This window comes from Microplitis demolitor, chromosome 10, assembly GCF_026212275.2.
Source record: "Microplitis demolitor isolate Queensland-Clemson2020A chromosome 10, iyMicDemo2.1a, whole genome shotgun sequence".
Classification (NCBI taxonomy): Eukaryota; Metazoa; Arthropoda; class Insecta; order Hymenoptera; family Braconidae; genus Microplitis; species Microplitis demolitor.
Window position 1 is genome coordinate 13,621,625 of NC_068554.1, and position 12,341 is coordinate 13,633,965.

Consider the following 12,341-nt stretch of genomic DNA (forward strand, 5'->3'; position numbering starts at 1 on the left):
GTTACCACCACTTTTCATATGTGAGGATCATATAAAAAGACCATGGACTTTAGCTCATCAGTTCTTTTGGGAATCAAACTCTGAACCTCACCGAACTCCGGACACTTGACGGTGTTCGTGGCTAGAGGATTGATATCCCGATTGAGCATTCGGTCACGTGAGCCCAGATCATTGGATCGGTCCTTGATCGTCGTAAGCACTCGTATAATCGGTATATTATTTTCTACTAGCTTCAGAAGCATAATCAACGCGATATTAGCGTATAGCATCCGATCACGTGAGCCCAGATCGTACGATTGGTCCTTGATCGTTGTAAGTCGTGAACTAATTTCAACGGTTTAGCACCGGTACAGCATTGGTTATCTTCATCTTATTATAATCCATTTAATTTCATTCATTTTATTATTTTTATATTGAAATATAGCACGAGAAACGTGAAGAATCAAAGAATATTTTACTGCGATAAATGCGAAGGTCTTGAATAATATTTTGCCGCGAAAAGGCGAAGAATTTGAATAATATTTAGAAATATTTTTACCGCGAAAATACGCGAAGATTTTATAAATTTATATTTTATATTACCGCGAAGACGCGAAGACTTTGAATACATTGAAATTATTTTACCGCGAAAAGCGCGAAGACCTTCATTTTAATTTAACCTACAGAGATTTAAAACGCATATACATTGAAGCTTATACAACAAGGTAGACTAAATAAATAAATAATTCGATAAATTAAAATCACATTAATTGACCGCGAGAACGCGTCGTGAATAAGTGTCCTGTGTAACTGCTGACAGTCTTGACACCTCACCAAAACCTGTTTAGGGTAAGTTTTTAAATATTGTAACCATTGTTTGGTATTTTTATTTTTGTATACTCTGAAATAATTGTAACCCATATGCATGAAACATTTGCTTTTATATTTACTATTCTAAATATTGCCATTTGTAACCCTTTTGTATTTTGAGAATATTGAGTCATTTAATAAATAAATACTCGTTAACATAAAACATTTGAAAACATTATTTAACAGACAATTTTACTTTAACAATGAAATACTAGCTTCACGAGGCTTTTCGGCAACCTACCTTCCTTTATCCCTTATTTTACTACCTGTCTAGCCGCTCAGACCGATAGTTCACAGTAGGGGGTACACAATCTTACGTTTACCGCTCGACGTTTGATTGTTAAATTAGATCAGTCACATAATAAATTGGAAATCGTTTTGGGTTTTATCAATATTGTCTTTAACAATATTGTGTGGGCGCGAATTAAATATAAAATAGAATAAACTGAGCATTTGGTCACGTGAGCCCAGGTCATAGGATCGGTCCTTGATCAATGTAAGTACCTTTTTATTCACTATACTTTATACGAATATCGTACCTACGCCCATCACGATCTCCAATCGTGACAGAGCGTTGTTGCAGCATTACATCCTGCTACTAATAGTCATCCTGTAAGAAAAACATCTTATCCTTACTTTAGCTCAATATTTAAATATTAAGGTATAAAATTTCCAATCACTTTAAATGATATCCCCGAATTTGAAAAATTAAATAATTTACCAATTAATGTCTACGGTATCGAGTCAGAATTTCGCAATAAAAAATCCAATAAAAGTACAATAATTCATTTATACCTAAGTAAACTCATAAAGTCTGATAAAAAAGTTATTCATCTCTTAATGGTACAACAGAATTTCAAATTAAATAAATCAGATTTTTATATTAAAAGTTTTCAACCTAAATTTCACTTTGCTTTGATCAAAGATCTTTCACGACTAGTTCGATCTCAAATTTCCAAGTCAACCTGCAAATTATTTTTTTGTGATAGATGCTTGAATCATTTTAGATATGATTATTCGTATGAAAATCACAAAGCTGATTGTTTTAAGATGAATAAAGTCCATATGACATTTCCAAAAGATCAAATTTAAAAATTTAAAAACTACCGATATAAAGACACGGTGACGTTTGTTGTATATGCAGACTTGGAATGTACAGTAGAAACGACTCAAGGAGATTATGAAACTCGAAAGCATATTCCACACAGTGTAGCATTTTATCAGCACTGCAGTTATAAGAAATTATCTAAATTTGAATTAAATCGTTCAAAATTTTGTATTGATTATTTTATTTTAAAGTTAGAAAAATTAGCTTTCGAGTATGAAGGATATTCAAAAAATACCATACCAATAAAGCTGCTTACTAAACAGCAGCAAGAGACACATAATCAGACAGCTGTTTGTCATATTTGCAATTATCCAAAGTCTCATGTTATACCCACAGTATTTCACAATTTATCCGGCTATGATTCACATTTTCCAATTAAAAGTCTAGCTACATTAATTAAAGGTGATGTAACTTTACTACCAATTAATACAGAAAAAATATATATCTTTCACAAAATCAATAGAAAATACTTCAGTGTCATTACGCTTTATAGACTCATTCAGATTTATGGCGTCAAGCCTTGAAAAATTAGCTTCTTATCTTGGTGATGACGAAAAGCTTATAACAAAACATCACTATCCTGATCCAGATGAATTTAAATTAGTTACTCGCAAAGGCATATTTCCTAATAAATATATTTCAAGCATTGACAAACTTAATGACAAACAATTGCCTGATCAAGTATCATTCTCCTCAAAATTAACAAATGAAAGTGTCTCTGATGAGGATTGTTTTTTTGCTCAGCTAGTCTGGAACAAATTTAACATCAACACACTAGGAGACTACTCAGATTTATATCTTAAAACTGATGTACTTCTTCTTGCAGATGTCTTTGAAAATTTTAGACGTAGCTGCTTTGAAACTTATAATCTTGATCCATTACACTACTATACTGCTCCCAGTCTGTCCAATGATGCAATGTTAAAATACACTGGTGTGGAACTTCAGCTTCTTACTGATCCTGAAATGGTACTTTTTATTGAGAAAGGAATCAGAGGTGGGGTATCTCAGTGTACAAACCGATATGCTGCTGCTAACAATCGGTACATGGGTGAAGACTTTGATCCAAGCAAAGCTGAATCTTACTTGATGTATTATGATGTAAATAACTTGTATGGTGCAGCTATAAGCATGCCACTGCCGACGGGTTCATTTGAGTGGGTTGAAAATGTTGATGATGATATAAATAAATTTTTAAATGATAATGATGATGATACAAGATATATATTAGAAGTAGACTTAAGTTATCCTGAGGAGTTACATGAACTTCACAAGGACTTGCCCTTGTGTCCTGAGCACTTTGTACAGCCAGGATCCAAACACTCAAAATTATCAACAACTTTGTATGATAAAAAAAATTATATAATACATTATAAAAATTTACGACAATGTCTAGATTTAGGATTAAAATTAACAAAAGTCCACAGAGTACTACAGTTCAAACAATTGCCTTGGCTCAAAACTTATATTGATAAAAAAACCGCCTGTACAAAATTAGCAAAAAACGAATTTGAAAAAAATTTTTATAAGCTCATGAACAACGCTGTATTTGGTAAGACAATGGAAAATGTAAAAAAGCATAAAGATGTGCAATTAAAAACCGAATAGGAGGGTAGATATGGTGTCAAAGATTTGATATGAAAGCCAAATTTCCATAGTCTTACCATGTTTGATAAAGATATAGTAATTGTTGAGATGATCTAAAGTTAAAGTCTGTTTCAATAAACCTATCTATGTGGGCTTTTGTATTTTAGATTTATCCAAAACATTAATTTACGATTTTCATTATAATTATGTAAAAAAGAATTTTAAAAACGATAAGTCCAAATGAATGTACACAGATACAGACAGTCTCATCTATCATTTCACTGTGCCAGATATCTATAAAATCATCAAACGTGATATCTCAAAGTTCAACACCTCTGACTACCCCTAAGATAATGTATATAATATGCCATTAACTAATAAAAAATTCCTGGGTCTAATGAAGGATGAAAATAATGGTGAAATCATGACTGAATTCACTGGACTCAGGGCTAAATTATTTGCATTTAAAACATATAAAAACAAAAAAGCTAAAAAACGTGCAAAGGGAGTCAAGGGTCCTACTTTGAGGACAATTACGTTTGATGATTTTATGGAATGTTTAGACAATCATGTTACGTTAACTAAAAAACAATATTTAATAAAATGGAACAAACATAATGTAAAGACAATTGCGCAAAATAACATTGCATTGAGTTGGGCTGATGATAAGCGCCAGCTCATTGATGGCAGCCACGACACCCTACCATGGGGCTATAAAAATAAAAAAATTATTGTAGATGATGATGATGAGATAATAATTAAAAAAAGAAAACTTATGTAAATGGTTGTAAATAAATATATGATTGTAAAATTAGTTTTAAGGTAGGGAAAAAAAAGTTATGAGTAAAAGATTTAGATGACTTTTTGTAAATATCATCAACAATTAAACAATAATAATAATTATTCATGTGTACCTGATAATGTAAAAAATGTTAGAAGATCGGTTTATAAACATTCAATGTAAAATTTTTTGAATTTACAATTATAATTTTTTATTTTCAACCTATAATAGATTAAGTTAATTATAATTTATAAAAAATTAAGTTATCCATTAAAAATAATTAATTTGATTATTAATATATCTTCAAGATTAAAAGAAAATCGATTGATTTGAAGAGAAAAAAAAAAATTTGAGAGGTATATAAAATTAATGAATTTAAAATTTTTACCGCCATAAGTATAGTTCTTTATTAATTTTTAAATATTATGAATTTTGAAAGGAAAATCGATTAATTTGAAGAGAAAAAAATATTTGAATTTAAAATCATTACTTGGTGCGTTCGGAATTGTAATCGGAGTGGCTAGTTCAGATAGTTCCGCTCGAAGCCGTTCGGTGAATAGAGCGCAGTGCGAGCAAAATTTGAATAAAAAAAAAAATTTAAGCAGCTCATCCTTATTCTGCATTTCCGTATTTTAAAGCGAAAATAATTTGATTAAAATAGTTATTAACTAATATATTTTTAATTAATAATTTCTTGATTAATAATTTTAATAATGAAAAACGGAGATGAATTTTTCGTCTGCAATACTTGCCAAAAAAGTGATGTGTCGTTAGATTCATTAATAAACCATTGCAAAGAAGATCATTGTGAAGAAAGTAAGTTAACATAACCTATATTATCATTAAAAAATTTTCTATGACTAATATAAATTGTTTTAAAATTAATAATAATTTATTTAAAAACTTTCACTTTTATAGATGCATCTTGTGCTTTAAAAAACATAACAACTTACGTTATTGATGATATGATTGAACCTATTAATGACAGTTTAAATAGTCAAGACTCCATGGTTTTTGAATGTAACGACGACGATATAGATACAGAGGTGGCTATTGAAGAGGTTTCACAAGATTTAGTTGATAGTAGTAGCGATTCAAATGCTGATAAAATTACACATGTAGAAAAAAAAATGAAACATAGTGATGAACCAAAGCTTGAACGTAAGCTTTGGCCACCAAATATCACAGAAACTTTTGTTGAACTTGTTGAGAAATACCAAAAAGATTTAGAGTCTTATAAAAAGAAACATGTTTGGGAAAAAATTTCTGAGAAGATTAATAATCAATATCAGAGTAAAATAACTGCACAGCAATGTGAAACTAAATGGAAAAGTGTTGTAAGAAAATACATAGAGATTAAACGGATCAATTCTACATGTGGGCAAAGTCGAAAAAAATGGGATTTATATGACAAAGTTGATGCAATTATGTTTATGAAACCTGAAATTGAACCAGTTGCAATATGTAGCAATAAACAAGGCCTAGTTATCAATAAGAATACTAATTCAACTTCAGACGATGGAGCTAGTTGTTCTTATAAGACAGACCATGAATCTTTTGATGATAGCAATGATAAGGAATATGAATCTTCATTCTCGAAGAAAAGAAGAAAAAGCATAACCCCTACCGAACGGCGTCATAAAGAAAAACTGGAACGTATGGACAAGTACAATGATCTCTTTGCTGGACTTATTCGTGCTATTGGGAAAACATCTAATAATAAAAGAAGAAGACGTACAAGTAGCTCATCTTCATCAAGTTCTGATTGATGTTTTATATTTTATCGTTTATTCTTTTATAAAAATTACATGGCTTAACTTTAATTACAACTATTCTTAAGTATAATACTTTGTACTTATTTAACTTTAATCACATCTGTTTTTCAATTTTCATACTTAGTTAAACAAGGTAGGAATAAGATATTCAATGTATCATTATATTACTTAAAGTATATTCATATTTTGTAGTTAATAAAAATAAACATATGATTTCAATAAATTTTAATTTTTTTCAACATTTTCTTTTTTACGTCAGACATTTTTGTCCTATTATCAATTAAGTGAACTGACAAAAATTGAAAAACAATATTATTATAGAAAAATTCTCATAATTATGAATAAATAATCATTTATAATATCTCAACGATGGCATTCCGTTTACGGATTCCCCTGAGAGTTACTTCATTTTCAGTAACAAAATCATCATCTCCATTATTCAATTGTAATCCTTCTTCTTCTTCTAATTCTGAATTTACATCAATATCAAGTATATCAGTTGATAGTATACAAATATTATGTAAAATACACGCCGTTACTATTAGTAATGCTATTAAATCTAGCCGAACTGTCTCCACCATTAATAACCGACGAAATCTTCCCTTTAGCAATGCAAAAGCGTTTTCAATTACTACCCTTTGCTTAGATAATTTATAATTATAGTTTATCTCTTGCTGAGTTAAAATACGAGTATTTTTGAATCCCACCAAAAGATAAGAGCATAAAGGATAAGCTAAATCACCAATCATGTGACTGTTATCAGGAAAATTCACTTCATTACGCTGAATCCTTTCATATAAATCAGATTTTTTAAATAATGTAGCATCGTGAATAGAACCCGGCTGTCCAGCATACACATCAATGAATAATTTGTTGTGGTCACATACACCTTGTAGAAGATCTGAAGCAAAACTTTTACGATTAATATACGAGTTACCATATTCGCTTGGTTTTTTAATAGGAATATGAGAACCGTCGATAGCTCCAATGATTCCTGGAATAAAATTAACGTATTTTTTTTAATGATTACTCTAATATTTATTTGAAAATATAGTAATTATACATAAGTAGGTCTCGATCTTTTTTTGCATGCATAAAATGTTGCGAATAAAATATGAATTATTTTTTTTCTTCATTATGAAAGATTAATAATGTGAAAAAAATAGACCACTTATGAAAAGTGAATATTTTAGTGATTTTTTCGAGTTTACGAGTCATAAAAATCATTATTTATTTAAATTTAAGCAATCGAGTTTTTTGATGAAAATATTTGTTTCGAATAATTGATCTATTTTAATTCATCAATCCACTGCCAAGAAAAATAATTTTCAAATGAAAAGTTACAAATGATGAATTTTTTTATTTCTTATGTAAAAATACGTGGAACATCACTTGATAATTACCTAAAAGTATTAGGACAAATTAATTTTTATAATACCTGGAAAATTATTAATACGTCTAAATCCATCTATTATTTCTCGTGCACGTGTTTGAGATGGCCAACATAAAATATTGTGATACTGATTCATTTGAAGAACTCTGTTACAAGTTCGATACAAAACTTCCCAGCAGGTTGACTTACTAATATCGAATCTGTCCGCGACTGATCTATAATTGAACAAAAAAATAACCAAAAAAATGTATTTCAACGAAAATCGATAAAATTAAGTAAAAATAAATAAACATAAACATAGTATTTTATAAAAAAAATTACCGAAAAGATTCACAATTTCCGAGATACCAGATCAAAATCATAGCTTGTTCTTCCAATGGCAGTTCTGTGTGACCACTCCGAAAATCGTGAGGAATTATTGAATGTAACTTTTGAAGAAAACTTTCGAATGTCTCAGGTGTCATACGAAAATGATGCTGAAACTGTTTATCTGAATATCTAGGCACAATATTTTTAGCATACCCAACGACTTTTATTAATTTCTCATTTTTTTCATCAGCATCATCGTCATCGAAAATAATAAATTCCGCACCACCAACGACACTAGCTATCATCGATGCGAGAAATGCCATAACTAATCACTTTCTTACTTAGCATTAAAAAGTGTACACGTTAAACTTTCAAGTTTTAACCAAAAAAGAAAATTGATTAAATTTCACTCCCGTCATCACTGTTCACAAATATTTAACACAAAGAACGCATTTATTTCTTAGGTTACGATGTTTATTTTGTTTTTCCCGGTCAAAAAAAAAATTCACCCTACTCTCAATCGTTCGGTTGGTAGAGCAGATCGAGCACTTTGTTAGCTCTGCTCGTGCTCCAAATTACCATTCCGAACGCACCAACTATATCATAAGTTTAATTTATTCAAATTTAAAAATTTTACCGCCATTATCGATCACTAGCATTGATGTGTGATATAAGTTTATCTCAGTAGAGGTCGTCTCTGTAGATATAACCCTTTTCCGCGCGTAAATAAAAATCATTTTTTATTCGATATATATAATTAATTGATTCTTAAAAATAATGGTAAATATTGCAACAGGATATGTTTTTGATTGTATTTATTTTGAATTTTTTACCACCATAAGTATAATTGTTTATTAATTTTTTTTAATATGTAATTTAATTTTTAATATATTCTGAAGTTTAAAAACAAATTGCTCAATTGATTTGAAGAAAAAAATATTTGTGAGGTATATAAAATTATTGAATTTAAAATTTTTACTATCAGTAATTTATTCGAATTTAAAAATTTTACCGCCATTATCGATCACTAGTATCGATGTGTTTTATTAGTCTATCTTGGGAGAGGTCGCCTCGGTAGATATAACCTTTTCCCGCGCATAACTTACAATTCATTTTTATTATATATATGATTGATTGATTCTTAAAAATAATGTTCAATATCGCAACAGGATATGTATTCGATTGTATTGTGGTATAAAGTGCATCAAAAAATATTTACTATCATTTTTACGCTATAACTTGCCGGTAACAATACAACTACGTCATAGTGGAATGGGCCAATCAGGTCTCAAGTTTTCTGGTCCTATGCATTCTAAGTGGTTGCCTAAACTAGACAGAAAATTATTTACTCAAGGAGATAAAAATCTCTCAACTTAAATCTCAAAAACCGTCTAGACGTGCATAGTGTCAGCTACATATTTTCGTAAGTATTGTTTTATTAATTTAAATAAATTTAATTAACTTTTTTTATTATTCATCTAATAACAAATGTATAAATATGTGCTTGAATATAAAAAATTAATAATTAAAGTATATGTTTAACATAACAAAATAAAATGAAAAATATTTCCAGTTTGATATTTATATATATATATATATATATATATATATATATATATATATATATATATATATACATATGGGTCATTCCACCAAATAAAGTTATTTTTACGGGGTGACCCTGATCGATTTGATTAAAATTTTGTGGAGTCTTTCCATCTATTGAAAAAAAAATTCTCTGAAAATTTGAGCCTTTAATATGCAGCAGTTTCAAAGTTATGATTTTTTGAATTTTTTAAAAATTTTTGTTTTCAACTTTTTCATTGCTTTTTTTGAAGGAAACAATTTAAAAAAAAAAATGAGCACATAATCGTTTTTCGTAGGAAAAATTCTCAGCTTTCCAACGAAAATATCCATTTTTTATTTTAAGTTACAGAAGACCCTTTAAAATTCGTTTAAAATAAGTAAAACGATTTTTATGACTGTGTGGCGCTTGATACATATAATTTGATATTTTTTTCTGAAAGCTGAGACCTTTTCCCACGATATATGTAATTTTCACGATGTGCATATTTTTTGTTTGAACGAAATTGAATGAAATATAAACTCTCTTTGATTAAAAAACTTTAATTCTTAACTTTTTTGAGGATCTTGATACATTTTTAACACAAATATATCCTAGTCTATCAACAATAGGTGAGAAAAGATGTACTGCTTGTGTTTCTTTCACCGTATTCGACAACTTTCGGTGAAGTCGTGTGGATAGGGTCAGATTCATTTACCTGAACATTTCCGTCAGCTTGTTCTCGATGTACTTCCACGGGAATCACTGTGGCTCCATCAGATTGACTGGCATCTCATTGGTCTGATTGAGAAGATCTCTCCGCTATGATTATACGATCATTTGCAGAATTTGGTGAACTAGGCTGCTGATTTTCGTTCAGCAAGGTCTTTTCTTGTCTTAGATTTTTACTTGTGGATGTCACATTGCGTTTGGGCGTTTCCACATGTGCCATACTGGATGAGGCTGCAGGAACATCTTCGACGTTCAGAGTTTGGCAAGTGGAAGGCCTCGCGATGACTGGAGATGTATTGTCCCCTTAACCCTTCGGCATATTTTTCTGAGATTTTATGTCGAACGATAACCGAAAATTTATATTCGCTTAACTTAGATCTCCACTTAATTTGTCGTTCGGTGACAGTTTGGCTGTTTTTCAACCAAGATATACAAGGGCTGCTTGTATACAAGGTGAAAGGTTTACCATAAAGGTAAGGGCGAAATTGTTGTACCGCGTACAGAACTGCCAAACACTCTTTTTCATTCTGTGTGTATCTTGTCTCAGTCTCTTGCAAGACTCTAAACGTACAGGAGACAATTTTCTCAACATTTTTATCGGGGTTTCCAGGCGTCCGAATTTAGTTCTCCAGTTCCTGGCTCAAGATGCCTGAAATACCGACATCGGAGGAACTGGTTGCCAATATGAAAAGTCGATTAAAGTTTGGATAGACAAGGAATGAGTTTACGCATAACGCGTTCTTTATATCCTCGAAAGCCTTTGCGGATCAACCGGCCAGACAAACGGTTTAGTTTTTCTGGTAAGGTCAGTGATCCCATAAATTTTTGCGTTTCTGTATGATTACGGGGGTGCAAAGGGTTTTTAAGGGATGAGATTTTCTTTAGGTCGGGTTTCACACCATCTTTAGTGATAATGTGACCCAAATATTCCACCTCGGGGCAGAGAAATTTGCATTTCTCAGGCTGAAGAGTTAGCCCAGCTTCTCGAAGGCGGTTGAAGAGTCTTTGGACCCGTACCTCATGTTCTTCAAGCAAAGATGCATAACTTACAAAGTCGTCGAGATAGATGAAAAGTTCTGTTTCTTTTAAACCACTCAATGTGGAGTCCATCATACGTTGAAAAATTGCTGGAGCACACTCAAGCCCAAAGGGCATACAGCAATATTCCCAATGACCGTCGGGGTTGGAAAACGCCGTTTTTCCAGCGTCTCTGGGGTCTATTGGTACTTGGTAAATCCCACTGGCAGGTCAAATACACTGAAGTATTTGGCTCCGCCGACTTGGTCTAAAATATCGATTATGAGTTGGAGGGGGTAAGTATCCCAATGGTTATTTTATTCAGATTTCGAAAATCGATAACCATTCTCCACTTTTTGTATCCTTGAGCGTCAGATTTCGTAAGGACAATTCATAAAGGAGAATTATACGGAGATTTTGATTTTCAAAAAATTCCTGGATTAAGTAGATTATCCACTTAATTTTTAATTTCGTCGCGGTGTTCTTGGGGAAACCGATATTGCTTGATTCGAACCGGTTTGTCACTCGTGGTTTCGATTTTGCAGGTGAACTTTGTAGAACGTCCTAGGCGATCACCAGGGAGGTGAAATATGTCATGATTTTTCTGAATAAGTCGGAAAATTTGCTACCTTTCGGTGCGACTGAAATGATTGGTAGGAAGTTCATCAAAGATTACTTGGATACGATCTCGCTTAGAGAGTGAGTGTGTTCCTGATGGAGTTTCCGCTATGTCGGAAAATTCAAAAGATGGATCAAGATGATCAAATTCAAATTCCTCAAGCATTTGAGGTTTAATTTCGATTTCTGCTGAATCTGATGTGGTATTGATGACCATACACATCTCTTGATCATCAACTGAGACAACGGCTTCACCCATCAAGAGTCCCTTTTTAAGAGGAATCTTACGGAGGTAGCCTTGTTTGATCTCAGGATTTACAACAGGTACCGACACGGACATTTGCATACGGGGTGGAATTACGTATGAACGGGATGGTGTTATTTCAAGACTGAAAGGTAAAGGTCGGGAAGGTCGAGATAATAAATTCAGAGATTAATGATGGTATGATATCTCCGCTTGTTCATTTTTCAGGAAGTTGTTGCCCAAAATTCCGACACCATGGAAGGGAAAATTCTCATCACAAACATGGATTCGGTTTCTTGAACGCAAAATCTTTCATTCTACTGTACCAATTGTTTCCATGGACTGTCCATTCAAACCACGGAGT

At 31.5% G+C, this 12,341-nt stretch overlaps 2 protein-coding genes across 2 annotated transcripts; one reads left to right on the plus strand and one right to left on the minus strand.

Moving 5' to 3' along the window:
* Positions 1 to 5,255: 5,255 nt before the first annotated feature.
* LOC128668754 (uncharacterized) lies at positions 5,256 to 6,238 on the plus strand. The gene has a single exon (XM_053742353.1). The coding sequence runs from the start codon at positions 5,291 to 5,293 to the stop codon at positions 6,092 to 6,094; it is 804 nt and encodes a 267-aa protein (XP_053598328.1). The 5' UTR covers positions 5,256 to 5,290; the 3' UTR covers positions 6,095 to 6,238.
* Positions 6,239 to 6,453: 215 nt separating this feature from the next.
* On the minus strand, positions 6,454 to 8,125 carry LOC103575411 (uncharacterized). Its single transcript, XM_053742667.1, has 3 exons — positions 7,815 to 8,125; positions 7,539 to 7,708; positions 6,454 to 7,094 (listed from the first exon to the last, which is right to left on the minus strand). Exons 1-3 carry the CDS (start codon positions 8,123 to 8,125, stop codon positions 6,454 to 6,456), a joined length of 1,122 nt encoding a protein of 373 aa, XP_053598642.1.
* Positions 8,126 to 12,341: the final 4,216 nt, after the last annotated feature.

Bases quoted from the DNA above. Each gene is read 5' to 3' on its own strand.
- LOC128668754 (XM_053742353.1), top strand. From the start codon at position 5,291: ATGATTGAACCTATTAATGACAGTTTAAATAGTCAAGACTCCATGGTT.
- LOC103575411 (XM_053742667.1), bottom strand. From the start codon at position 8,125: ATGGCATTTCTCGCATCGATGATAGCTAGTGTCGTTGGTGGTGCGGAA. The intron at 7,709-7,814 runs GTAATTTTTTTT...GTTCAATTATAG, and splicing joins GGAAATTGTGAATCTTTTCG to ATCAGTCGCGGACAGATTCG. The intron at 7,095-7,538 runs GTATTATAAAAA...ATTTTATTCCAG, and splicing joins ACGTATTAATAATTTTCCAG to GAATCATTGGAGCTATCGAC.